At 33.8% G+C, this 26,680-nt stretch overlaps 6 protein-coding genes across 10 annotated transcripts; 2 read left to right on the top strand and 4 right to left on the bottom strand.

Annotated features, from left to right (window-relative positions):
- The first annotated feature begins 753 nt into the window (after positions 1–753).
- LOC145641579 (uncharacterized) lies at positions 754–5,437 on the top strand. 4 transcript variants are annotated; one of them, XR_014115466.1, is made up of 6 exons: positions 755–960; positions 1,657–2,076; positions 2,362–2,574; positions 3,338–3,516; positions 4,314–4,523; positions 4,659–5,437. XR_014115466.1 is itself a non-coding variant. In XM_081692428.1 (3 exons), exons 2-3 carry the CDS (start codon positions 1,681–1,683, stop codon positions 3,070–3,072), a joined length of 1,107 nt encoding a protein of 368 aa, XP_081548554.1. In that variant the 5' UTR covers positions 754–960; positions 1,657–1,680; the 3' UTR covers positions 3,073–3,281. The 4 variants fall into 4 exon arrangements, 1 of the variants encoding a protein (XP_081548554.1); XR_014115467.1 differs by having other exon boundaries at positions 4,322–5,437; XR_014115465.1 differs by having other exon boundaries at positions 4,314–5,437.
- Positions 5,438–5,913: 476 nt separating this feature from the next.
- LOC145555629 (replication protein A 14 kDa subunit B-like) lies at positions 5,914–8,008 on the bottom strand. Its single transcript, XM_081617372.1, has 3 exons — positions 7,868–8,008; positions 7,127–7,388; positions 5,914–6,241 (listed from the first exon to the last, which is right to left on the bottom strand). Exons 2-3 carry the CDS (start codon positions 7,383–7,385, stop codon positions 6,177–6,179), a joined length of 324 nt encoding a protein of 107 aa, XP_081473498.1. The 5' UTR covers positions 7,386–7,388; positions 7,868–8,008; the 3' UTR covers positions 5,914–6,176.
- Positions 8,009–9,165: 1,157 nt separating this feature from the next.
- LOC145641578 (putative signal recognition particle 43 kDa protein, chloroplastic) lies at positions 9,166–10,738 on the top strand. The gene has a single exon (XM_081692427.1). The coding sequence runs from the start codon at positions 9,372–9,374 to the stop codon at positions 10,509–10,511; it is 1,140 nt and encodes a 379-aa protein (XP_081548553.1). The 5' UTR covers positions 9,166–9,371; the 3' UTR covers positions 10,512–10,738.
- Positions 10,739–10,867: 129 nt separating this feature from the next.
- On the bottom strand, positions 10,868–14,109 carry LOC145641577 (uncharacterized). 2 transcript variants are annotated; one of them, XM_081692426.1, is made up of 4 exons: positions 13,702–14,109; positions 12,777–13,202; positions 12,366–12,593; positions 10,868–11,188 (listed from the first exon to the last, which is right to left on the bottom strand). In XM_081692426.1, exons 2-4 carry the CDS (start codon positions 13,200–13,202, stop codon positions 11,138–11,140), a joined length of 705 nt encoding a protein of 234 aa, XP_081548552.1. In that variant the 5' UTR covers positions 13,702–14,109; the 3' UTR covers positions 10,868–11,137. The 2 variants fall into 2 exon arrangements, with proteins under 2 accessions (XP_081548552.1, XP_081548551.1); XM_081692425.1 differs by lacking the exon at positions 10,868–11,188 and having other exon boundaries at positions 11,196–12,593.
- Positions 14,110–14,993: 884 nt separating this feature from the next.
- LOC145641576 (GTP-binding nuclear protein Ran-3) lies at positions 14,994–17,534 on the bottom strand. Its single transcript, XM_081692424.1, has 8 exons — positions 17,390–17,534; positions 17,180–17,249; positions 16,874–16,930; positions 16,667–16,784; positions 15,936–16,025; positions 15,655–15,834; positions 15,493–15,570; positions 14,994–15,345 (listed from the first exon to the last, which is right to left on the bottom strand). Exons 1-8 carry the CDS (start codon positions 17,390–17,392, stop codon positions 15,276–15,278), a joined length of 666 nt encoding a protein of 221 aa, XP_081548550.1. The 5' UTR covers positions 17,393–17,534; the 3' UTR covers positions 14,994–15,275.
- Positions 17,535–19,338: 1,804 nt separating this feature from the next.
- On the bottom strand, positions 19,339–24,836 carry LOC145641575 (BIIDXI-like protein At5g11420). Its single transcript, XM_081692423.1, has 3 exons — positions 24,661–24,836; positions 21,934–22,431; positions 19,339–20,193 (listed from the first exon to the last, which is right to left on the bottom strand). Exons 1-3 carry the CDS (start codon positions 24,731–24,733, stop codon positions 19,664–19,666), a joined length of 1,101 nt encoding a protein of 366 aa, XP_081548549.1. The 5' UTR covers positions 24,734–24,836; the 3' UTR covers positions 19,339–19,663.
- Positions 24,837–26,680: the final 1,844 nt, after the last annotated feature.

Raw genomic sequence — 26,680 nt, 5'->3', positions numbered from 1 at the left:
GTAGTTTACAGTGTATATAATGCATTTGATAGGCTTGTTAATATTTGAGGAATTATCTTCTTTCATTATAAAGATAATAATCTAAAATATCTTACAGATTAAGATAATATATTCTTAAAAAAAAAAAAGGATATTTAAAGTATATATACTATTCTAATATTATATATAGGAAATTTACTTATGGTAATTTGCATTTGATTATATATATAATACCCTTAGAAATAAGAAATCTTCTATACATAAAATTGGGAAATAAATTAAAAAATTTATAAAAAAAAAAATCTAGTGTATCTTAAGACGTAAGATAATATTCTACAAAATATCTTAGTATAATAAAAGACAGCGAATCATAATGAGACATTTGTCAGTCTCACATTGAGGCGCTTGTCTTTTAGTATAGTATATAGATAGATAGATAGATTTGATATTAGTAAAATCAATTTTAATCCGGTAAAATTATTTCAACTCAGCATAAATAAAGTGAATTGAACAAGATATAATAGTAAGATACTACGTATAAATAAAGTATTGTTAATGATTAAAGATTTTTTTTTTTTTTTTTCCTTTTAATTTTTTCCTTTTACTTATTTTTAAACACGAGTACAAAACACCAAATAATTTTTTAAATGTGGAGTGAACAAGACCTAAATTTAATTACTCTATACCTAAAAATAGGGCAAGTAAGAGTATTTTGGGCTTTTAGGGTCCAATAGTAGAAGTTTAACGAAAATAGGTTAATCTATGCTTGAACTCCAAGCAGGCAATTACCGACCTATCTGTAACTACCTGGCTTTTCTTTCTTCAACTATCTTCTTACTCTTTCATTCATTCATTCATTACCAAATCTCAAATTAATCAAACCCTAATTTTCTTTCTTCAAGCAACTAATTGCGTATTCATTCAATCAATTAATCGGAAGTTCTTCGAATTTACGATCTCCTTATTCAATTCTCTTTCAAGGTACGTTTCTCTTACAATTCGTCTTCTCTATTTCAAAATCCAGATTTAATTTTTGCTGTTTTTTCGCTCCGATTCATCGCTGTTCGTCGTATGTGAATCTTGTAATTAATCGACGTTTTGATTTTTTGAATTTGTATGAGTTTGTTTCTTTGATTTTTGGTACTGTTCTTCTGATTCTTGTGCTTGTCTTTTTTTGTCCGATTGAAACCCTAGAAAAAGTATGAATTGATATTGTTTCTCTGAATTTTCTTTTATTCTATTTGGATTTCAGTATAAGCATGATGCATCATGTATTACTTTAGTCTCGTTGTATATGATTGATGAATTATAAGTTAACCCTAATTAGCGATTAAACTATTAATCTCAGCGAATTTTAGATGTTATGTAGTTTGATACTTTGTGTATTTGTTGAATGTATTGATTGTTTTGATAATCTGAAACTCTATTATGTATCTTCTTGTGCATTGTATTTGATTACAAGAAAGGTCATCGTGGATTAATTTGAATTTTTGTCCAGATATTGTGCGTGAATTCTTTTGAAACAATTCTGAGTTTTCATTCTCCTTCAGATTGTTTGTATTTTTAAATATATTAGTTACTGTTTATTGTTCTTTCTAATGTTTGAGTTGATATGATAATTGTTATGTAGAATTCGAATGTCGTTTGCTAAACTTTATTGTTCTTCTGGTTTTGCAGGTTTTATTTGGTGATTAATCAATCATGAGGTTTAAGGTAGGAACCATGGTGGAGGTCTTGTCCAAAAAAGACCATTCACGTGTTTGGAGGTGTGCAAAAATTGAAGAAGATGATGGAGATGGTTACACTGTCAGATATTATCGAGGCCCAGGCATAGCTAAGGATGGTGTTGACGAGGTTCCAGCTGATGCAGTCAGGCCTTGTCCCCGACCATCAAAGAGTACTAATATTTTGCTTGTTGGTGATGTTGTAGAAGTATTAGATGATGGTTATTGGAGGATTTCCGTGATCGATGAGGTTTTGGAAGATGATTATTTTTACATCCGGGTGATTGGATCTTTGGATGAGTTTAAAGTTAATCGGTCTAGTATCAGAGCACGACAAGAATGGAAGCAGAACAAGTGGGTTCTGATAGATAAGGTACTATTCTGATTTGTTTAATGTGTAATTGTAAAGTGAACTTTATGCATCTTGATTGTTTATAGACATTTACACTAGTTTGCTTTTGTGTAGAACTGCAATTGTTTATCCTGGCTGTTTACATTCTACTAACAGATTTTTATGGGTTTTTATGGGTTTTTTATTTTTATTTATTTATTTATTTATTTTTATTTATATATAATTGTATACTATGTGTATTTTGATTTTTAATTCATGTATGTAAAATTGTACAAAGTATTTATTTGTTTTGTTCTATTAATGCAGGATTCTGAATATCATGAAGATTTGGCGCCCAAGATGCACAAGAAATCCCATGTGCAGGAAGTTCCAGAATCCAATTTGCCACCTAAATCATTGAAGAGGTCTTTTTCTGATCATTCATCTACTGCCAAAGTTTATTCCAAGTGTTCCCAGAAAAGAAGATTAGTAGATAATGCGGTTGAGCTTGATGGTGACGCATATTCCTTCACTGGAAAGGTAGAAAACCCTACAAACCAAAGGGGAAATCTTGGTAAAGTTACTATGCAAAATTTTACTAAGAAAACAATCCGATCTAATAATGCTCACAGTAGAAATCATGATGATTTCCTGGGGCTAAATGATTGTGTCAGTTCTATGTCATCTGTTGCTAGTTGTAGCATCACTAATGCCATTTCTGATAGGTTGCTCAGCCATTCTTCTGCAGGAAGTAGACAGGATAGTGCTTCTCTTTGTAGTGACGCAGATTCACATAGTCATTTGGGATCAGAGGAAGAAATGTGTGTTGATCAGTTAGAAAGGGGAGATGTATTAAAAACACATGAGTTAGATTTATATGGTTATCGATGCGTTCTAGAAACTTTGTATGCGTCTGGTCCTTTAAGTTGGCAACAAGAAACTGCTTTAACAAACCTTCGTATGAAGCTTTATGTTTCAAATGATGAACATTTGAGTGAGTTGAGGAGGTTAAGGTCTCTTGGTGTGAGTTGTCAATAGCTTTAGATGTTCTTTCTTATTATTTAATTGCACTGGGTCTTGTAAAGTTCATTGATACCTCGTGCCTTGTAAGAAGTGGGTGACATTTGAAACTGTACATATGCTCCATTGTTGATGCAGTCATGAAATTTGCATACTTACAATATTCATATACATTTGAAAAATCTTATATCAATTATCTATTTTGGAAGTAATGTTTCTAGCCTCTCTTTAGCTGTCTTGATACTTCTATAATTATTATTGATGCTTCTCATACATATTTCAGGAGCTGTCCAGACATGTAAGCCTTACTGCCACAATCTTAAGGATGATGTTGTGGTTAGCCACCTCCTCTGTAGTTTTGAGAAAGGGGCATCATCTGCAATGGCTCCTTTGTGAATGAGGCAATTCATGTCGGAGGCTGTGATTAATCCCTTTTATGTTGTTTTCTGTGCTTCATTCCAGGTAAAAAAATGATTTTTTAAGTTAAACTACTTGAAGCTGAACAGCTCCTTCGGGGCCTGTGAACAATATGCTTTTTAAAGATCCCTTGCTCGGCCTTGTTAGTTGGTGGTCATCTTTTAGACATGGCATTAATTTTTCTTTTAAATTATAGAATAATATATTGCCTCAAAATTTTGAAGATTCTGACAAACATTGTTACAAGTGATTGAAGAATTTGAAATTGAGTATTAGTATGATCTGAACGTAATTAACATAGCTAGAGATAAGAAGTGTAATTACTGGGCATCTCTACTAGTTAACTTAGAAGGTCTTTGTTTGCTGAGTTGGATGTAAATAATGGCAAACCAAAGTTTGTAATTAGGTGCTCAGAATATATATTTCCATGTATGTGCATATGCAGAAAGGCCTGGGATTAGAATAAGCTGTCTATCTTTGATATTAATTTGTTTTATGTGTAGACTACCTTTTTTTTTTTTTTTTTTTTTTTTTTTGGGGGGGGGGGGGCGGGGGTGGGTTTGGGGATGTTGGGGTTGGGATGTTGTAGGTCATTTTCCGTTTTAAACTTGGAGGTGTGGTCTGCGCCATCTTATTCTAGAGCATTTTCCTAGTTTCTACATAAGCAACACCAGCTGTTGCATGGACCTCTGGATTTTTGAGAATACTAATTTTTAGCCTTCTTTACAATGTGTGCTGAACTGCTGATAGAGATATTGGTTGTATACTTTTTTCCCTAAATTTCATGGTTTCCATTTTGTTATATCCATATGTGTGATTTGCTAATAGCATCTGTTGGGCAGTGGCACAGAAAATAGGATCTCGGTCCATGTCTGAGGCTCTGAGCTAAGCTCCTCAGTGACCATGCAATTTTCTGCCGCCAAATAATCTGAGGTTATTCTAATTCCCAATCAGGTGCCTCCGCTTATGGGTTCTTTTTGCCATGAGATTATGTGTTCTTAATTTGCTGGGTGCTGAGAAGCTCACTATTATGCATGCCCACTGAATCACAGGTTTGTGCATTATGGTTCAAGTACTGCTTATATTGGTAAAATGAATTTTTTAGAAACTTGAGCTTTGTGTTATTATTGATGTACGTAGGAAAAGTAAGGTAAAAAAATGTAACCTCTCCCTCTTTTTGAAACCAGGCATCAGAATTTATGATGGTAGTCAGATGGTTATAGTGTTTGATAATGTGGAGCCTTGATGATCCTCTTATTTTGCGGAAGTGCCTTGTACAGTTGTACTCCTATGATGTTGCAGTACCTATTTCCTCCATTTTTTAAGATGAAACATGAAACATATTTAGATTTACATCATTATGCACTCTGTACAATCTCATTTTTGGTGATTTTTTCAAATGGAAAAACATAGTCATGTGGAGTCTTGTTAGATTCATCTTAATTCATACTTTTCTGGTATCAATTTTTGAATATTTGTTGCTTATTTATAATTAAACGGAATTGTTGAGCATTAGCAATCATAAAACAAGAAATGTTTTGTATTAAAAAAAAAAAACGAAGTATCATGTAAATGATTGGCAGCGATGAACTCCAGTTGGATGAGGATAATCTTGTGTAAGGTTTTACACACAACAGTTTGCAACCTGAAGTACTTGTTTGGCAGTTCTCCAACTTGAAGATCTCTACCCTTAGCTTGAAGAAATTTTTAAGACATCTGCAGAAGAATGTAGCAAGACTCTGTGCATGCGGTTCCTGCGATCTTCTTTAGGCTTTTACTGTTTTGTCTGAAGATGACTCAGGGTGCTAGTTGCAGCATGATTTTTGTAGTACAGGATTATAGCTTAAAATCTTTGATGGTAAAGCATGCCAGAGAACTGTAATTATACTTTAATGTATTCAATTTGATTAGTTTTGAGTTATATAATTTGTTTTCCATTCTGCAGAAAAGCCAAGTATTATCTTCTTGTTTTGGGTTTGTTTTGTCAACCTTTTTACTTCCATCTTTTGTTTTGCCTATAAGAAATATGCGTCAACAAAAATCGGATCTCTAAACTCAATTGATTTTTTTTTTTTGAGGGAAACTCAATTGATTATTTAATAATACTGAATGTTAAATAAAATATAGTTTATACAATTATTATTTATTTTATATACTTTTTTTCACAAAGTTATTACGTAGTAAAATATAGTTTTACATAATTAGAGAAAACTAGGAGGGAAAAAAAAAAAAAAAAAAAAAAAAACCTAAAATTTGCGTAGATGTAGGCAATATCGTAAAATCAGTTCAATTTTTTAACATAAAAGGTTTTTTTTTTTTTTTTTTTTTTGATTGACAAAAAGTTTCTTAATATCACAACAAATTCCAATCTTTATAAAAGGAGAAAATGAAGCCGAATAGCCTGGCTGCCTTCTTACTATAAACTTGAAGATCAAGGCTATTGTCATTCATAGATTTTGAGTCATAAGAGTAAAAGTTTTATAACATAGTCTGCTTGAAAAGAAAGAAAATGCCAGTACATTGATTTGTAATATACGATGTACCACTTTCACCCTGCCATTTTTCTGGAATGATAAACTACATAGTACTTCAAGCTCCCAAGGCTTACAAAAAGCAGGTGGTTTTTAAAGATGAAATCCCACATCTCCCTCAAAAAAAATATCAGATTACTACTAGAGAATGGATAGGCCAATAGCTATCATGGCTCATATGAACAAGTGCTTGTATTCCCCATTAGCAAGCTGGCACAGTTGATTATAGTTCTGTGGATCTGCAACAAGCCCGAAAAAAAATAAAAGTATTAAAATTTACAAAAATCAATGAAATATCAAAAGTCCTGATCAAGTCTACATCAGTCACTGTACCATATACTAGAATTGCAAATGTTATTGCACTTTTGTATATATTTTGTCAATCAACACATCATTTATAGAGTCAACAGCAAAGCCAGCAACAACAAAATATTGTCTTCAGCACAGCACGACTTGATATCTAGGAGATACACTTAACACGAGCAAAAAAAACCTATACTTGATGATTTAATTACAGTTACCAACACATTAATCAGTACACATCGGTTTATATCTGTCAAAATAGTGCCTGGGGTACACATTTATATTGTAGTCTCTGATCAGAATTCAGATTTTACATATGTACAGAGTCACCACTCCACACACCTTTATACTTCCCCTTTGGTTATAGGTAGTTTGTCGATACTCGATACCTAACAAGGTAAAATGCTTCAGCACATCAATTCCTAGACACTGCTAGAGCACATCAGTACATCACAAATTCACAACCCCAAACCTCCCCTTAGGCAAAGCAGGCAGTAGGAGATGGGATATGATACGGGAGCATAACAATAACACAACGCGTGATTCAAGCCATAATAACATACTTCAAAAAAGAGCACGCCACCAGACAATACACACAAGGACAGAACTAAAATTTCCAACTTATCGGAGTTATATCTCTGTAGACAGTAGACAGGATATGTGAATCACTGAACCTACAAATAATTCCATACAGTTCAACAATTATAGATTTATAGATGTGTCATTTCTCGCAAATCAAGCTAAGCAATTTCAATCTATTATGGACACGATAAACAACCAAACAAATTAATACATTAAGGAGAGGAGCTCACTATACTAACCAAAATTATCACCAAAGTTGGTTATTATGTCAGCAAGAACCGATTGATTGCTATCAGCAATACCAATAACCTCAACATATTTGGTAAGTGGTTGAGTTGGTGGCGAACCCTTTATGACGAGCTGATGATCATCAGTTGATTTCCCAATCAAAGAACCTCCATCAGATTGTATCACCTGTACAACTACACGAACCTTCCGCCCAACATACAAGCGAAGCGATTCTCCATTGGCGAAAGCTGCAGGATTTGATGTATCCATATTCTGCAAGCATATACCAAACACCTTAGATTCAGAACCTAATTAAATAATAGAATTATCCAATAATACTGCTAAATTAAGTCGCGCAAACCAAATTCTATAGTATTCTAATACATTAATAGAATCTGGTAAATCAATCATGATCGAACTTGCAAAAATGACCACTATTTCATAATTTCATCCTAACATTTAAGGTTTCTGCAACAGATTAGTAACCAAATTTGACTCAATCATCAAATTAGGCTCGATAAATTAGATACAAATCTTCTCATATCAATATAATTTCACGCTAGTAGCAAAATCGGTAGTAATAATTTTTCAAAACTTGAGTGATTTTAACCAATAGTTCAATTAATCTACCATAGAAGAACCCTAAATTGACTAGTGTTAAAGTAAACCCTAAATTGACGATTTAAATTGAAAGTGGAGTGAAATTAAACCCTAGATTGTAAAACTGATATCAAATATTAAATAAATCTTACCTAAAAATCAGTTTCAATGGCGGTGAGAAAGCTATGAAGCCGCTTCGATGAAGAATTTGGCGTACGCTTCAATGGAGGATGAGAGAGAAAAAGAGAGGAATTAGAAGGGTTTTGTTTCCTCTTCTTTTTTATAAGTTTTGTTTTTTTTTGGCGCCTTCGAATAATGTTTTCCCGCCTTTTTGTGTGTGTCTTATGGGCCACTTTCGATTAATTTAGGGGAGTTTGTTGCTTTCAAGCTTGCTAAAGCAAAGAATTTGTTCTTTTCAGCTTAATTTCAATTCAGTTCTAATTAGTTTAGTTTAACGCTAATTAATTCAGTTCAGCTCTAATCAGTTCAGTTCAGTTCAGCTTTAATCAATTCAGTTTGGTTCCTAATTTTATTGTTTTATAAACAATTTATTTTAATTATGTAAATTAGAACAACCCCAAAATTTATTGGAAGTTTGGAATTTATTAGCTTAATGTATCATGTTATGTGTTTAGAAGTCCTAATTCGAGTATTTGAATTGGGTTTGGTGATGTAGGGTCGGGTCAATCTATGTCAAAGATAAGTCATGCTAAATAATTGTGCTCATACGAGTCGAACTTAAAGTTGGGTTTTTCGAGTCAGATTGGATTGTGTTGTCTGGGTTAGTTTTGACACCTCTAAATTGTTGTATTAGTTTATTATCAAAGACGATAATTGAAGATGTTTTCTAATGTTTTTTTCCTTGCCTTAAAAATAAAATTTAAAAATGACACCTCTAAATTATTGTATTCCGTAAGTCTAATTGATTTATTTTCAATATATACAATGCATAATAAACAAATTTAAATCAAATGCTTAAGATTCCATAATAATCAAATCACTCAAATTTTGCACAGAATACTCCGATTGAAGTAGTTTTAGATATTAGAGAGATTTTTCAAGCTTTAAGTGAGTTATAATTGAATATGAACAAATATTACTCCATTACCCGTATAAAATTTAAAAAGTTGCTCACCAAGATTATCAAGCTAAATATGACAATTTTTCAATTGCTTGTTCTCATTTACTTAATTTCAGTTCAGTTCATATCTAATCAGTTCAGTTTAGTTTCTAATTTCCCTTTCTCCTAAAATATTCAGTTCAGTTTAGCTCCGATCAGTTCAGTCCAGTTCTTAATTTCCCTCTCTCATAAAATATTCAATTCATTTCAGCTTTAATCAGTTCAGTTTAGTAAACATGAACAGAACCTAAGTTAAGCAACGAGTTTTAACCAAGCTTTTGAGAGAGTGTAACTCGCTCTATTCTTTGTTAATTGTTACCCCGCCGTATTACCCAAATAAGTCCAACAAAGATTTGACAAAGAGGGAAATCCAATCCCAACCACAAAACGGATATGATTTCTTATCTTCCCCGCTAAAACTCCCCTTACACTCTTCTAGTCTTCTCTCACATTTCCACTCCCAACAAACTCATCCTCCATTTTCATGGATTCTTAACACCTTCACTCACAAAATCAATCACACCCCATTAACAACAATGGACACTCTCTCTCTCACTCCCCACCTCTCTCGCCTCCTCAAACTCTCTCTCTCCTCACCACAATCACAACAACCACCACCCAACTTTCTCTCTCCTCGCCCTCTCCTCCTCCGCCACCACCACCCCATCACTTTCTCTCTCCTCCCCCACCACCAACAACAACCCCCCACCACCTCATCCACCGATTACGACTCCTTCAACGAAGACGAATCATACGGCGAAGTCAACCGTATCATCGGCAGCCGCGTCTCCCCCTCCTCCCCCACCACCATGGAGTACCTCATTGAGTGGAAAGACGATATTGCCCCTACCTGGGTCCCCGCCAACTTCATCGCATCCGACGTCGTTTCGGAGTTCGAGTCCCCCTGGTGGAACGCCGCCAAGAAGGCCGACGCTTCCGGGCTTGAGGAAATCCTGGCCCGGCCCGACTCGGCCCGAGACGTGGACGCGGTGGACTCTGATGGACGTACGGCGTTGCACTTTGTGGCCGGGCTCGGGTCTGACACGTGTGTGAGGCTGCTTGCCACGTATGGTGCTGACGTGGATAAGAGGGATGTGACAGGTGGCGGGCTGACGCCGTTACACATGGCGGCGGGGTATGCCCGGCCCGAAGCAGCCCGGGCGTTGGTAGAAGCAGGGGCGGATCCCGAGGCGGAAGACGATAAAGGACGGACACCGTTGGATTTAGCTAAGGAGATCCTGGGGGTGACTCCCAAAGGGAATTTGATGCAATTTGGGAGGAGATTGGGGTTGGAAAATGTGGTGAAGGTTTTAGAGGGGGCAATTTATGAATATGGAGAAGTTGAGGGGGTTTTGGAGAAAAGAGGGAAAGGGGAGAATTTGGAGTATTTGGTGAAGTGGAGAGATGGGGGAGAGAATGAGTGGGTTAAGGTTGGGTTTATTGGGGAAGATTTGCTGAGGGATTTTGAGGATGGGCTTGAGTATGCTGAGGCCCAAGGGGTTATCGGGAAGCGGGTCGGGGATGATGGTAAAAAAGAGTATTTGGTGAAGTGGGTTGATTATGAGGATCTGACATGGGAACCTGAGGAGAATGTGGATCCTGATTTGATCAAGGAGTTTGAGGAGTCCGAAATTAGTAGTAGTAGTGATAGTAATGTTTCGAGTATTGGTACTTGAATTTTTGCTTGATGAAATTTTGGTTTTGGAATGTGATGTTTGATGGTCCATCATTTTTTGATCATTCAAGTGTATTTGATTGTAGAGAATAGAGAAGAAAAGGCAATGTAGTGTGTTCTTTTTAAAATTGTGTTTGATAAAGATAGAACAAGACACAATTTGTTAGATCAAACAAATTTATAAAAGAGATTATACAGATTTTGAGATGTAATATCTCAATTCTAAAACTTGGTAACATTTACACTAGTATATACTTGTACTAGATACATGCAAGTATTACACATTTACAATTCAAGATTCAAGCAACTCTTCTAACGAGAGTCTAAAGTGAGCTTAATCAGAGCTCTTGCTTTGCAGTCACCAACTTTCCAATACCATAGAGGCTGATAGAAGCTGTGAAGTTCAGGATTCGTAACCAGCAACTCTGATCGTTGCAAGTTTGCAACTTTGCAATATGACATGATGAGAACTTTAATCTGCTTTAAAATTACAAGTGTGCATAATATCCTGATGTTTGATGTTCTCACCCTCAAACTTCAGCAAATTCTTGAAGCACAATGCTTCTGTAAAATCATAACGAAGTTCAGTGGTTAAAAGAAACATGATCTCTTTAGAGCTTGGCTCTGTCAATGGACTGCAGTTTTCTGCATCCAACTGTGTGTTACCAAACGCATGACCTATACCGCAAAGTCACAAACACTTAAATATAGAAAGCATACAAATACAATTAGCAATAGCTGTTTGCAAGTATTAAAAAGAAATAAACAAAGGCATGTACAGTGTTTATTTCCTAGATGTCTGCATACTGTAATCGCAGAGCTAGAAATTAGAAGGAACAAAGATTTACGACAAATTCTGAATTACTAGCTTCTACAAAAGAATAGACGCAAGAAAATTCCCAGTAAAACAAACATTTATTCACTGCATTAACAATGGCTGTCAACATGTACAATTTGAAAACTATTGTCTGCTTCAGAAAAGGTGTAAAGCATACAAGAGCTAGTGCAATGTCCACCCAAAGAACGAGGAAGACCTAAGGCATCAGTAATGAAGTTTAACATCCCCTTCTAGGAAGGTCAATTAAACCGTCTCATGTGTGCTTAACAGATTTGTACAACTTTTATTAGAAACTAAATCAATGTTCTACTCCACAATATGTAACCGCATTAACAATTCTCAGAATGTACAATTTGAACATCCTCCCAACTTTCTTACACAGGATAGTAGTTAACAGAACTTAGAGGGCCCAGAAAAGTGTGTCATGTATCTATACGCTATTAAGGTAAGAACAGCTAGTAATAAACTCAACCCAAGCACTCAAATTGACAATAACCTCCTTACCTAGCAACAAGGCAAACCAAGGCCTGTACTAGACTTTAACCTCCTTAGTTCCATTAAATGTTCATCTGTTGAAACAGAATACTTTTGACGGAGGTTTGTTAGATAAAATTCCAGCTCCCAACTCAAAGGACCACATGCATATAATGCTTCTAGGGTGCTACGGTATCTATTTAACTCTAGCTCATGCGATCTTAAAGTATCTTCCTGTTTTGACTGACCAATAGACACTGCTTCATCTCCCCCTTTATGATAAAATGATTCAGCGTCACTACAAAAATAATCCCTTTCCTGACTACAGCTGGCTGAGGAATGGCTGATCAACCTATCAAAAATTGCATCACCAATGCTACAACTAGCAACAGATGATTCACATTGAACAGAATCAGTTTCAGAGGTTCTACCAAGAGGATTGGTATCATCATGGTTTCTACGGCTAGTGTTACTGGTTGTTCTTTTAGATATTTGCTCCTTATCCTTACCATGAGTTTTCCTAAATTTATCAGGTGTCTGTACCTTCCCATTGAAAGAATACGAGTCTGGTACAGCACGAAGCTTAACCTCCTTCTCTGCTGCCCTTCGTTTCTGAGCATACTCCGGAGAAGCATCATCCACGAATGACCTTTTCTGCGTCTTGGACAGCAAGACACATTCCTGATCTTTCACAACGTCAAAGTCACCTTGTGTTTGCATTTGAGCCAACTTCTGCACCCTATATAACAGTTTCTTATCAATTCCAGAATCCTGAAATTACAGAACAGAAATCATCAGTATAACCCCAATATGTTAAGTACAAACAACCATGCAAGCAAAAGGAAACCATAGGAGCAATCATAAGCAAGTAATATTAATAATGGTTAGAGAAATTTGACATTGTTTTGCACGCAAGAAAGATACTCAGTACAGCAATTAATAACAGATATTTACCTTCTCTAGAGGAAACCACTGGTTATTTTTCCATTGTTGCCGTGCTCTTACACCAGATTTCCTCACTCTAAACTCATCCACAGATCCGATCACCTGGATACCATAAGAATCATCATTTTCCAAAACCTCTTCAATAATACTGACTCTCCAATAACCATCATCCAGAACTTCCACAACATCACCAACAGCCCAAACTCTAGACCCCGTCACAGGTGGTGGACGAGGCCGGACTGCTTCCGAGGATACTTTGTCAACACCGTCTTTAGCTATTCCAGCACCGCGATAATATCTCACCGTATAACCATCTCCATTATCCTCCACAATCTGTGCACACCGCCAACCTCCTGAAAGATCCTTCTTCTTAGAAAAGACCTCCACCATACTTCCTCTATCAAACCTCATATTCAACTTATCGCTGATTAACATCTGAACAAACAACACAAATTAAGATCAGAAATTATGAATTACAATTACTCATCAAATCAAAAAGTACTAAACAGAATAACAACACTACATAAAATTTCATATAAAAAGCATTTTATTCATTGAAGTTTCCTAATAATATCCTTTTTTTGAAAATAAATACATCAATAATTTCCTTCTTTAACAAAATTTCAACAACCTCAAAGAATTTAAACTAAAAATCAATACAAGATCATGATCACACATTATTCCAATAAATAACATTTATTAACAAAACTAAAGTAAAATGCAAGTAAAAATATAGCTTTTCAAATAAAAACAACGAATTGATTCTTTAAACCTTAGGGTTACTGCTCAAGTAGCGATCAATTAACAAAAAACAGAAAAAACAATTCCAGAAATTAATTATTTCATACAATCGGAAGAAAATCAATCACTAAAACCTAAAAAATAAATAGCAACAGAATAAAAAATTGAGAAGAAAATGAATACAATAACTTACTTCGTCAATCGGAAGAACGCCGAATTTCTGTGCACAACAAGCTGATTGATTGCAAAAATAATTGATCGATTGATTAATTACTAGCACAAATATTAGGGTTTTTTTTTTTTTTGAAATTAATTTTTGGGGATTAATAGGAGAAATTACTTGAGAAAAACGTAATTAATTTGAGAAAATCGAAAAATCTGGTTAGCTTGAGGCAAAATCTTTAGCAAGGTTGTTCTTCAACTGAACACGCAATTGGAAACTCTAATGAGTCATGAACAGAGTAGGATTGTATTCAAGGTTAAAAATCTATCTTCTTAATTTTTCTAACTAATTTAGTAATTTTGGAGTAAATTTAATTTTTATTTAGTTCAAAATAGTAACTATATCTCATATTCGATGTTACTAACTCCCTCCTCGAGCTTAAAATTTACTTTTTTATTTTTACGGATGGAAAAATAAAAGTAACTTTTATTCCGCGTTAGTTACTTATTTGAGTAGTAATTTTTTTCGAAAATAAAAAATGAGTTTTACAACACTATTAAAGATTATTGCTTGTTTATTTGTTTAATAAGTAAGGGTATGTTCTCTTCGGCTTATATTTAGCTCTGCAAATCAGAACAGACCCTAAGATTTACTTCAAATCATTAATCATAACATGTAGGCTATAGCTTATAATTAGTAGAATTATTTATTAAAATTCAAATATCGGTAGCTTATTATTGGTGGAAATATTTAATAGATTTTGATAGATTAACATTTATCATATTAAATGAAGAATTATCTACACATTAGTCACATTTAGACGTACCATTACTCTGTCCCAAACCTCATCATCACATACTACTAATTTTTAGTAGTATGTCTAATTTTTACTCAAATTCTTTTTATTGTTAACCATCTTGTCAAAGCTTCACTCCTTTGTCTCAATACTATGGTCCATGAAATGGTGTGCTAGTTGCAACTTGCAAGTCTTGCCATTCATCAGCAAAATGGTCATTGTGTTCATGAAAAATGGCGTGCAAGTAATCCAGTAAACGCATCATTTGTGTTCTTTAGTTTACAAATTCACAAACAAAAAGGGTTAAATGGATAGATTATATCGAAAACCATTCTAATGTCTAATGTTTAAGCTGATGTCAATCACAAAATCTAGTACGAATATATGTACATAATATGATGCGAGAGTTGAAGCACAATGATAACCGACTATAACGATCAATTTTGCATGCAAATTTGAACAAACACTCGACTCTTTTAAAAAAATTAGATCAAGATCAACTTAACATGGTGCAGAAAACTAGCGAGAGAATCAAAACGCAAATGATAAAATTGGGATCCAATACTTCCCACATTCATACAAAGCAAGTCTCATCGAAGTCACGCTCTACATCGAGCATCTGACCTTTCTAATACAATGTAGATCTCGCCAGCCAATATAAGGTAACAAAACATTATCAACTGTCCCAAACTCTCTACTACTACCTATCCAAAACCCTTAAAGAAGAAAATTCATCTTTACTGATACAGTTTAGGGACGGCAGAAAATTCAACACACAAGGAGACCGAAAAAAAGATGATCTTCCAATTTACTCGAATGCGTCATCATCATCATCTGGGAGGGGTTGTGCAGCTGCAACAGCAAGCTCTTGCTCATGCCTATAAAAACACAGACATGACAATATGTTAATAGTCTAAATAAAAGCTAATCTGACAGCCACAACAATCTCTTGACGTTCACTAACTGAAGAATATCAGGCACAAATTCGCAACCAAACCCAACAAATTCATGGAACTGATCAATACCTCTGCTGTTCGGCCAAGTCAATCTCCACCTCTGGAGGAGCCAAAGCTACTGCCTCAACGAAATGCAAGTTGGCATCCCTGCATCAAAAACATTATCAATAACAACTCCATAGTTTACTTTGCATGCCTATTGTTCACTTAAATTCGTACACAAACACGTACCCAGCAAGCTTCCTGGCAAGGTAGAGGAAGGGCTTCTCGAAGTTGTAATTGCTCTTGGCTGAAATCTCGTAGTACTGCAAGTTCTTCTTCCTGTGGAAGGTAACCTGCTTAGCCTTCACTTGCCTGTTCTTAACATCAACCTTGTTTCCACACAGCACAATCGGGATGTTCTCACACACCCTGATGAGAAGCAAACAATTTGAAATTAGATACATGATCACATACGAAGATTAGACACTCGCCACAAAACAACCAAATTGACGGAAATTAATGTAAATCACCTGCAAAGGTCCCGATGCCAGGTTGGAACGTTCTTGTATGTCAATCGAGCAGTCACATCAAACATGATAATGGCACATTGACCATGAATGCTGTAAAACAAAAACAATGATTATTACAAACCTATGAGAACAAATATTCAAAGTATACCAAATTAAAAATAGTTGCATAAAAATATGAGCATTAACATTCTACAAACAAGACAGCATTCCTAATGACCAATCAAACAACAGTTGGAACTAATTACCATTCTCAATGACACAAAGAAAGCATAAACATTTAGGTATTATCTTTTGATTATAAACCTAGCAAATAAAGTAAAATTCAATCAAAATTCAATCAAGCTTATCATTACCACGCAAAGTAAACAACATTCAAGCTAATGGTTATCAAACAAACACACAATCAGTATTCACACATATAGCTCGAACATGAAGCCAACAGTGAACACTAATAGAAGAGTTCACATTACATATTACACTTCCTTAATCCTATGTCTATCATTTACATCAAATTTACAATCTTCGGACTACAATTTGAATACATTGCAACGAAAACATGAGATAGAATTGAACCACAAATAATTGATCATTTCAAAGGCAATTATAACAACAAAGAGCACTCATTAGTATCCATCACAATTTGAAAACGAATTCATCGAAATCACGAGACATCATACAAATTGAAACACATGTATTTGAACAATTCAATAGTAATTATAAAGATGACTCACTAGTATCCATCTCTGAGACCACCAAACTTCTCTTGGCCAGCGGTATCCCAGCAGTAAAATCTGATTTTCCCACAGTTAGTGTGGAAATCCAATGGATGAACTTCGACACCAATAGTAGCTGTACAATCAAAATAACCTCAATCATCAAATTATTCACCTATCTAATCAAATAATTAGCAATAATAATCAACAATTAACAAAACTTACGTTCATATTTCTTCTCAAATTCACCAGAAAGATGCCTTTTAACAAATGTAGTCTTTCCTGCACATCCAATCACATCCCAAATCAACAAATTCTCCAAATTTCGTTTTCACACTCGCAACAAATCAAAAAAATTAACCCAAAAAAACCCAATTCGAAAATTTAACCCGGACAAATTACCCACATAGATCTAACCCAAATCACACTCAAAAAGTTCAAAAACAAGATCACAAAATCACCAATTTCTGCATAAATCAATCCTAAATTCCCAGAAATTTATATATTTAGTTAAAATCTAAATAAAATTACCTGTACCACCGTCACCAACGAGAACAAGCTTGAAGCTTGGGTAATCAACAGTTTGCTGATTCGGCAAAGCCTAAACTCAGAAAATCAAAAATCAAAATCAGAAATTAAGAAGAAAAAAAAATCAACCGATTACATCAAATTTAAACAACATTAAATCAAAAACCATTTAATGAAATAAAAAATTCAAAAAGATCAAAAAGAAAAACTGACCATTATTACGAATTTGAGCTGGAAAAACAGAAGAGAGAGAAAAATAGAGAGAGAAGGAGAAATTGGGGGATGGAAGACTACTAGGGTTAGAGAATGGGGTTATATATGAAGGGTTTATGGAATTGTAAAAATAGAATTTGAATTTTTGAAGAGGAAAAGAAGGGGGTGGCGTTTGCCCAACGCGAGATTCTGCACCGTTGGATTTAGGGGAATTTTGTTCCGTTTAGATCTTTCTTTTTTTTTTTTTTCTTTAATTATTTTTGAATCGGTGTGACACGTGTGTGTGATACGTGAGAGTTGGTTGTTGTTCTAGAATTCTCCAGAATAACATGCAGGTTGGCTGGATATATGAAATAAGTTTGGTCCAGCCCACAAGTTAAATGGACTTTAGAGGAGTTAATTATGGGGCTTATTTGAGAAAATTAGATGGATTTTGGGTTGCTTGTGTTAGTTGTGTATGAGTTGGGCTTGATAAATCACTAGTTCGTTTTTGAGCTTGGCATGGCATGAGAGATTGAGAGGTATGCTTGTGACTTTGAGAGTAGACATGTCAATTCGAGTCAACGAATCAGGTTCGGGTTAAACTTTGGATTGTTTGGTTAAAGTGATTTGAATTATTTGGATGTAACAATAATGATAAATAGGTCAATTTTTTTCCTCTAAGAAAAAATAGGCCAAATCGGATCAATTTTGGGTCAGGTTCAGGTTATCTCTTAGTAATTCGGGTTTGAAATCGGGTCAAGTTGGGTCGGGTTAAGAATTGACAGGGCTACTTGTGAGCCATGAATTCTAATTTTTGAAAATTTGTAATAATGCCTATGCGATTGCAAGTCGCTGAAAATTTTAATATACTTTTATAATGTCAGACGCATCTTTTATGAGTAAAATGACAACCCTTGGATGTACTACGCATTTGGGTGTATATAAAAATTCCTCCAAGTCGTTACCTACTTATATACCTCGTGCAGAGCATATTGTAATTGTTTTATTATTTTGCTCTAATTACAAATATTTCACCGTATTGACTTTTACATAATTCACAATTTCACATGTTCACCTTTGACTAAGTAGATTAAAGTTCTGTTTGATTGTTGATACGTTTTATCGGTGTTTTCTCTGTATCAAAAGTTTTTGTTAATTGTTCAAGTTTTCTTAGTTGATCATATATATATATATACTAGTTTTATCCCCGTGCAAATGCACGGATTTATAATAATAAGACTTGAAAATAAAATAAATAAATTAATCAATAAAATTCAATTAAAATGGAGTTAGTTTAAATGAAATGGCTTATATGTAACATTTTTTATTTTTGAATTTGAATTCATATCATGTCTATCCTTAAAATTCTCATGTTAGATACATTATTTAAAATATTTTATAAATTATTGTAAGTTTTTTTTCATTAAATTTTTTTTATCATGTTATTTTTTAAGGGAAAAAAAGAAATTTAAAAAAAAAGCTAAAAAATATTTGGGCGGGAAAATTTTTGTTGTGATTGTGACATGTGTACTTAAGGGATAACTCTGGTGATTACTTTAGTATATAGTATAGATAGATAGATAGATATATATAATATATGTATGGATGAAGATGTTAGTTTTGTGTGTTAATTTTCAACTGTTCACATATAACTATACGAAGTATATATCAATAAAACAAAACTATGTCTTCAAACATTGTGATTTAGATGCATAAAACATACTATGCTTTTGAGTGCATATACACTATTTTGCGAGAAGATTTATGAGTACAAGATGTGAATTGTTGTCGAAATAAAATGAGCTGAATCAAAATTGATAAATGCAAAGACAATTAATCATCACATCACTAGAAATGTGAGACAAATCAATGATGAATTTATGGATCAAAATGTTAGATAAATATCAAGCTAAATACATATGCTTTAATTTTCATTAATAATTAAAATTGGCATTACAAGATCCAAATAAACATACAAGAAAACCCCAAATTTCATGACCAACATACAATTATTTTACATTAGTATACTTAGATATCTCCTTATTTCGAAAATACTTCCCTAAATATAAAACTTAAAACATGCATAAGATAGAATTATCTCTGCTAAATGCTTCTCCGCAACACAAAAATACATTGCTTTGCATTATACATATAATTACCTCCGCATATAAGAGAAAAAACCTAAGTTTTACCACTCTTTTTTCCAATCAAATTAACAATTCTTCATATTTTCTTTAGTAGTAGTAATTAAAATCTTGATTTTCATACACCCTTTTGTTAACTCTTCAACCTTCATGGCCTACCGCGAATGCTAAGGAGTCGAACATCATCAATCACAGGGCCGCAAAGTGAAGAGAAGTCGTCACTCCTCATCGAGTAGAAGGTACTATAGAACATGATTCGAGTCCTAGCTTGGGTAGCAACAAAGCGAAGCACGGCTCGTTTAAACCCTCCCTTCCCCTTAGACTGGTAGGGGACTTTGATAGTGTCTTTGCCTGCAAAGGCCTCGACGACCATGGGGCCGGCGCAAGCATCATTGGCATCACCAACGGAAAAACTTAGAGTGTAACGTTTACCGGGGATGGTACGTACAACTTGTGCAATGGCACTTTCTTTCCCTGCGACGAGCTCTATTGCTCGTCGACCTGAGGGCACAAAGAAGTGATTCGAGTCTACGTACTTGACCGCCTTCAAGGACTCGACCATCCAACCAGGGAGTGGTGAATGTGCATCTTCGATGTTTGGTGGGATTAGGGTTCCCCATGTTGTGTTGCGGAAGATGTATGGACCTTCTTCAAAGTTACCATTCTTCATTAGGTTCACTGCATTTGTTAGGATAAAGTTAGAAAATTAAAAAAAAAAAAAAAAGCCAACATGGCTAAAAAATTCACAACAATGAGGGACAACTAAAGTGGTTAGAGTTTCCTTTTCAGTTGCTAAATATATTGGATTGATTCTCACTTCCGTCTTATGCTACTTCGTATATTTTTTGGTGTTCCACTCGGTTCACCCTTTGGGCTAATCCGGATCGGGGATCAGATTTGGATGGTTAGGTTCTAATCTCTTCCCAATTGTTGTTGTGAAGGATCGAACACGGATTCTTCCTACCAAGTGTAGTCTCAATCACCACTACACTTATTGTACATCCGCATACATAGACATAGAACTAATCATGGACCAGGCTGAGTCTAAAATAAACTCGCTTTGGTCCATTACATTAGGCTTTACTTAAAAAAAATTCACGCTAAAGCCAAGTATATGGACATGGTATTCAATCACGTAATTAGTCCATTTTACTAGATTATGACATGACATATTATACGGAATAATCTCTAAGAGTGCAAACTAAATAAGGAAACATATACAAGGAAACATATACAAGGAAACATATACGGAGTTGTCAATTAAGCGAAAGATGTGATAGAAAATTGTAATTTAGCATCGACAAATCTACTCTTAACTTTGTAATTTTTCATAATGATGTAGACATTTTACACAATATATGTAACAACCAACATAGCTAAATGGAGGGTCATGTGGTGTATTGATTACTCAATGACAAATTTAAAATCATGACATGTTACAAAATATAAATGTCCCAATCACCATGTGTGTGAACATTGAAATTTATGAAGGATAATGAAGCTCATTAATATAGCGGCTTTTTCATAATTTATATATGCCCACAAATTAGTTAGGTATGTACAATACTAGGCACAACCATGTGGTATATCAACATAGGTGTCTACTCTAATGGAAGACTCGTATTAATTTCATGATTTTAATCCTATGCCAATATATTGTGTAGGTTTTCTATAGCCCTATTCTTTAATAATTGTGTGCTATTATAAAATGGAAAAAACTATTTATTTAACCTTCTAATGAATAAAATACTTAATGCCTCTGTCTAAAATCGATAATCACGTAATAGTGTAATCTTAACTAACAAGAACGTGGTAGTAGAATCATAGAATGGTATTCATTTATTGTACGTGGCCTTTCCATACACAAATGAATAATATCTAGACCTAATAAATATTCCATATGATTGAATAGCATAAATCATCAATGTAATGAGAAATAACAAGGAAAGTTTGTCTTATTTCATCCAACTAGCTAGCTCTCATTTCGATCACCAACAGATGATAATTCCTTCTCATTGTCAGAAGTAGCACCGCTTAATTTCAAGCTTATTTTTTGTTTCTTTACAATATACTACATATATATTATTTATGTAATTCACAATTTTATCAAAGTAGTAATCAACCAAAACAAATAACCAACCTCTAAAATCATAAAAAGCAAACAAAGACTGTCAAGAACTACGTTATTAGTGGACTCAGATACTCATGTCAGATAAACAAAGGGTCGTGCCTAAGCTTCCAAATTGGTTATTTTATGAAAATTAGTCCAAATTAAAGTGTGTCTAGCTCATATATATTGGAGTAACATAGGTGATGATTGTGAGAAAATTGTGTCACTAATACAAATCATATTATGCAACCGTTCTATAGGAAATCTTTCGAACAAAGCAATAAAGGAGCAACGATGAGAAAACTTACAGTTAGTCCTCTTAGGAGGGTAAAGAACTCGCATAGCGACGGAGTCGATAAGAGGACCACAAGCAGGATCTTCCTCAACACCAGGGTTATGGATAACAAGCTCAGCAAGGTTCGAAAGTGCTACAAAACCCCAAGCATAGCAATCCCAACCACTGCTACTATACAAAGTTTGCATAGGAAGTACACCAAATTCAGGGGACACTGATATGTTGAGTTGCTCTTCTTGTGCACAAGTTCTTGCTGCACAAAATGTTATGGCATAGTTCATTCCCTTTGTTACACTCACCCTTTGCTTGATCGAGGCCTCGTTTCCGAGCCTCACGGCGTAGGCTCCCTCCGGGACTACTAGCAACATGTCCCCTTGTTTTTGGCCGGATTTTATGTACTCGACGAAACCGGAGATTTCCCAGTTTGGTATGGAATGCCTGTTCACTACCACCGTGCCCTTCATGTCCGATCGCCTAGGGCCTTTCTCAAAGTCACCATTTGGTAGTAATCCTGAAATCATATGAGAGTGACTATGTTATACCCTGTTCGTATACATACTATTTTTAGAATGTTCGGAAATAATTGTCACATATCAGAAACAAATAATTGTCGTATACATACTGTGTAGGTCTATGTTGTGATGAAAAAAATAATTGCAATCCAAAAAAATTAGTGATGCATTGTATAATTATGGTTTCCAATTTTAATTAGCCACCTCATGTCATGTAATTTGAGAGCATGATCTCTAATAATTTTAATTCTTCAAAGTAGTTAATTACTAAGGATTAAGAGCCTATTCTCATTGACTGAACTGGACTGAAATGAATACTCCGTATTTACAAGAGAAGGAAATTAGAAGCTGAACTGAACTGAACTAACTTATTAGAGCTTAATTGAATTCAAAATAAACGTACGATAACATACCCTAATTTCATTCCTTATACGTATTTCTTAAAAACACAGACATATTCTTTCCTTTAAACTTTAACTTAGTTAATTAATATATGTTGAGATAAGATCTCACCCTATAATAGTCTAAAACAACAATTATTCAAAAGTGATGTTCAATGTTTAAACTTTGAACACAAATTTCAGAGCGTATTCAGCCAAAAAGTAGAAGCTAGTAGTTTCTAGAACAGCTACTCCGTATCTAGCTAAAAAAAAACTAGGGATATGTATGACAGTATGAGTATAGGATAAGTATACATATTGCATCCATAACTACTGTATTTTGCAGTTAGAATATGAAGATTTTTTTTTTTTTTTTTTTAATAATTTTAATATGCTAGATTTCGGCTGTTATAAGATCAAGATATACTTTAAAGTTTGTTTTTTACTTAGAAATAATGACAAATATTTGTCGGCCTTTATGTTTTTCTGCTACAAAACTTTAATTTTTTCTTGTAATTTCTTTTTTGTCGATCTCATTATATTCTAGTCTTTGGCTTATGTACAAGATTTTTTTGGTAGGGTAATGAAATTGTATGAGCTCAATTTCAAGCATGTACACATTATTGTTTATATAGGACATTAAAATTCAAATTTTAAATATTTCTAAATAAAATCCAAACAAATTATATACTGTAGTTAGATAAAGATACCCGTATTTCAAGAGAATACACCCCAAACTCGAGGATAAAGTCACGAAATTTAAGATACTAACTAAACTACACCTCTTCAACATTGAGTAACGGATTATATAAATAAAACAAATTAGTTATGTAGGCAGATAATATATAAATTATCTGTGTATACATCAACGTCGTAAAATTTTGATTAATCTATCTTAGAATTGCCTTACTAGGGCCACCACGTGACATTTGCGACATGGCTAGTGGTATTAAATACCCAACTCTAATGATTGTCCACACTCCACATCAATGTAGTCCCATTTTGCCTTTTATGTGTGTGTTTCATACTAGATGTGCAAGAATAAATGAAACTTTATAGTAAAAAAAAATAATAATAATAATAACAAAAAGATAAAATTGTTTCCTCAATTTGAAATTAATAGTCATGCTATCGTAATAATAGATATGATTTGAATCAGTTTCATAGCAACAAGATTAAAATTAGTTTCGCGACAACATATATTCGAACAAGATGAGTACGTAAGATTTTAAGAGTGTTTGTTTCACGGGTCAAGAATTGTTGTAAGGAGTACGATACTCATTAGTACAAGCTAATAAAGCATTGAAGTGTTGGAACAAATTTGGTAAAATTAAGTACTCCATAATAAAAGCACATAGTAGTAACTTTTAAATATTGAAAATGACTTGTAGTTCAAATTGGTAAGGATTCACTAACACCATTATTATAACATAGCCATTATATATAGAAGGCAAGCCTTATATATTATTAGAATCTCTGTTACATAAAGAAATAAATGACTACCTAACTAACCTTCATAACTCTGACATTAGTTTGATAACAACCTTTGGATAGTATAGGAAAATGTGACATTGAGTTATTCCCTTAATTATACTTTATCGTAATAATATAAGTCGAAGAAAACACAACCTTAAAAACTTAAAACATGTATACTCTTAATTATGTTTCCTTATAATAGCATAAGCACGCTATTAAACTTGAAGAAAACACGACCTTATAAACTAATTGTTTTCCATATTAGTGTGGTGAATTATGTAACAACAAAACGCCAATGAAATTTCATAGAAGTAAACAATTACAAACAACATACAATAATTTAAATGGATAAGAAAAAATGAGAGATTTTACCATCAGTAAAGGCAGAGACAAAGGGGCACGTGGCAAGAGCTAGAAGCACCGACAGGAAAATAAGATTAACCATACTGAAAATGCCACTTAATAATATCCAAATTAGGAGAGAGAAAATGAAGTGAATGTAATGTGAAGGTAGTTTTAGAGAGAGAAAACAGGGGGAATGAAAATGGAGAGAGAGTGGCAAAGAAGAAGTGAGAAGAGGTGTGCTTATATGCATGGATATACCCAAAGAAGCCCTTAGAAATGGTCCAAATTTACAGAAATTGCCATTATGTTTATGTCTGACGATCTTCACGTGGAATGTGGAGGCAGGGGATGTGGGGTTACCATGGTGCTTTTTTGGACTTACTATTTATCAAACTATTATTTTTTTTATTATTTTTATTATTATTATGAGATTTTATCACTAGTGATTTGAAGGGTAAGATGATGTTCAATTGTTCATAACATTGTCGATCAAATTATTCAAATATTTGACATTATGGTACAAATAACCTAAATTCAATTGTTTTAGTTTTAAGCACAAAAAATATCCTTCACTAGGTCTAATAAAAGTGTGTTTTATTCGCATGATTTTTACTTATCTAAACTTATTTTAGTCATCTATTAGATTAAAAATAAGTGAAAATAAGGCGAACATAATAGATTTAAGGAGCATTATATATTCATATGCTGACATTTTTCTCAATGTTTTGACAAACTCTACATATATGGTATCCAAATTGATACTTGTATGAGTTGTATCTTGGTATATGTTAGTATTCTCATTGTGTGTTAATTTCCTCACTCAATTGTATATAATACTTGTTCTGCGTATGAGAAATGTTGGCTTAAACATTGGGATTTAGACGTCACACAGGCAATTTGTGCTTATCTCGTGACAGTTCCGCACCTGGGAAGATAATCTCAATTTGCTTCCATTATTTTTCATCTCTTTGACAACTTTGGGTTTGTCTCAATTTTTTTTTGTAGTCAATCAACATGATCCCTAAACTATTTCTTTGTCTTTGCACCATATATGTTCAATCTCACATAACATGCTAATTACAAAACTACTTACTCATTTTATGCAACCATTAATTAAGCGACTGTAGTTGATGGATGAGACAATTTTTAAGAGAAGGAGGTGGAAATCCATAATTCTAGTTTTGTATTCATGTTAATGAAAATAGAAAATGACAATGTTATTATGTTTGGTGTAAAATTAAGCAATGTTGAGGTGCTTTGAAGTGTCACATTGATATATTTCGTATATTTAAAACGGGTTAATATTAAAGCATTGATTAATGTTGTTGTTTTCTACTGAAGTTGATGAAATTGGAGATATTGTCTACTTCGAATATCATTTAATTAAAGACTTTTGATAAATAGCCTTGTTTTTGGGCAATATATGGGCCTCTTTTATTCTTTCGTATGTTACGAGTACTCCGTATGTAAAGAAACAGATGTTCCCAAAGCTCACATGCTTTCTTGCATCATAACATCAACCTTCTTTTGTTTTTTGGAAAGTTTATGCAAAAGGCTAAGCTTTATTTACAATTCTTGGGTTTTGGTTAGGGATAGTGTGCTTTTCTAAGGAGGGCTTTCTTGTCCTTTTGCATTATTTAAAATAAGAGCTATAGTACAAGTATATGGTTTGAGGTTGCGGTTTTTATTCGAGTACATCTACGCGCATGGAGCCTATGTATTTGACATGTATATGGGAACGCAATCTGGGGTACGGTAGTATATGTTCTCTCATGTTTAGTGGTACATTTTTGTGTACTACTATACATGTATAATGTACTATTAAAATATAAATTGTTTGAATAATACTTTTTATGTACTGTATTATGTATGTAGTGATTATTTTTGTCATCATATTTTCCAGCCTTAGGTTCCCACTATTTACAAAAATGTCATCTTATTTGCATTCTTAATACATAGAGCCTATGCGCCAAGAGTTTTTTGTTTTATTCATTTGATTTTCGATTGAATTAATCCAAACTTATTTCTACTTATAAAAATGGAAAAT

Source organism: Chenopodium album, chromosome 8 (genome assembly GCF_948465745.1).
Source record: "Chenopodium album chromosome 8, dcCheAlbu1.1, whole genome shotgun sequence".
Lineage (NCBI taxonomy): Eukaryota > Viridiplantae > Streptophyta > Magnoliopsida > Caryophyllales > Amaranthaceae > Chenopodium > Chenopodium album.
This window is presented reverse-complemented; position numbering and strand designations above follow the sequence as displayed.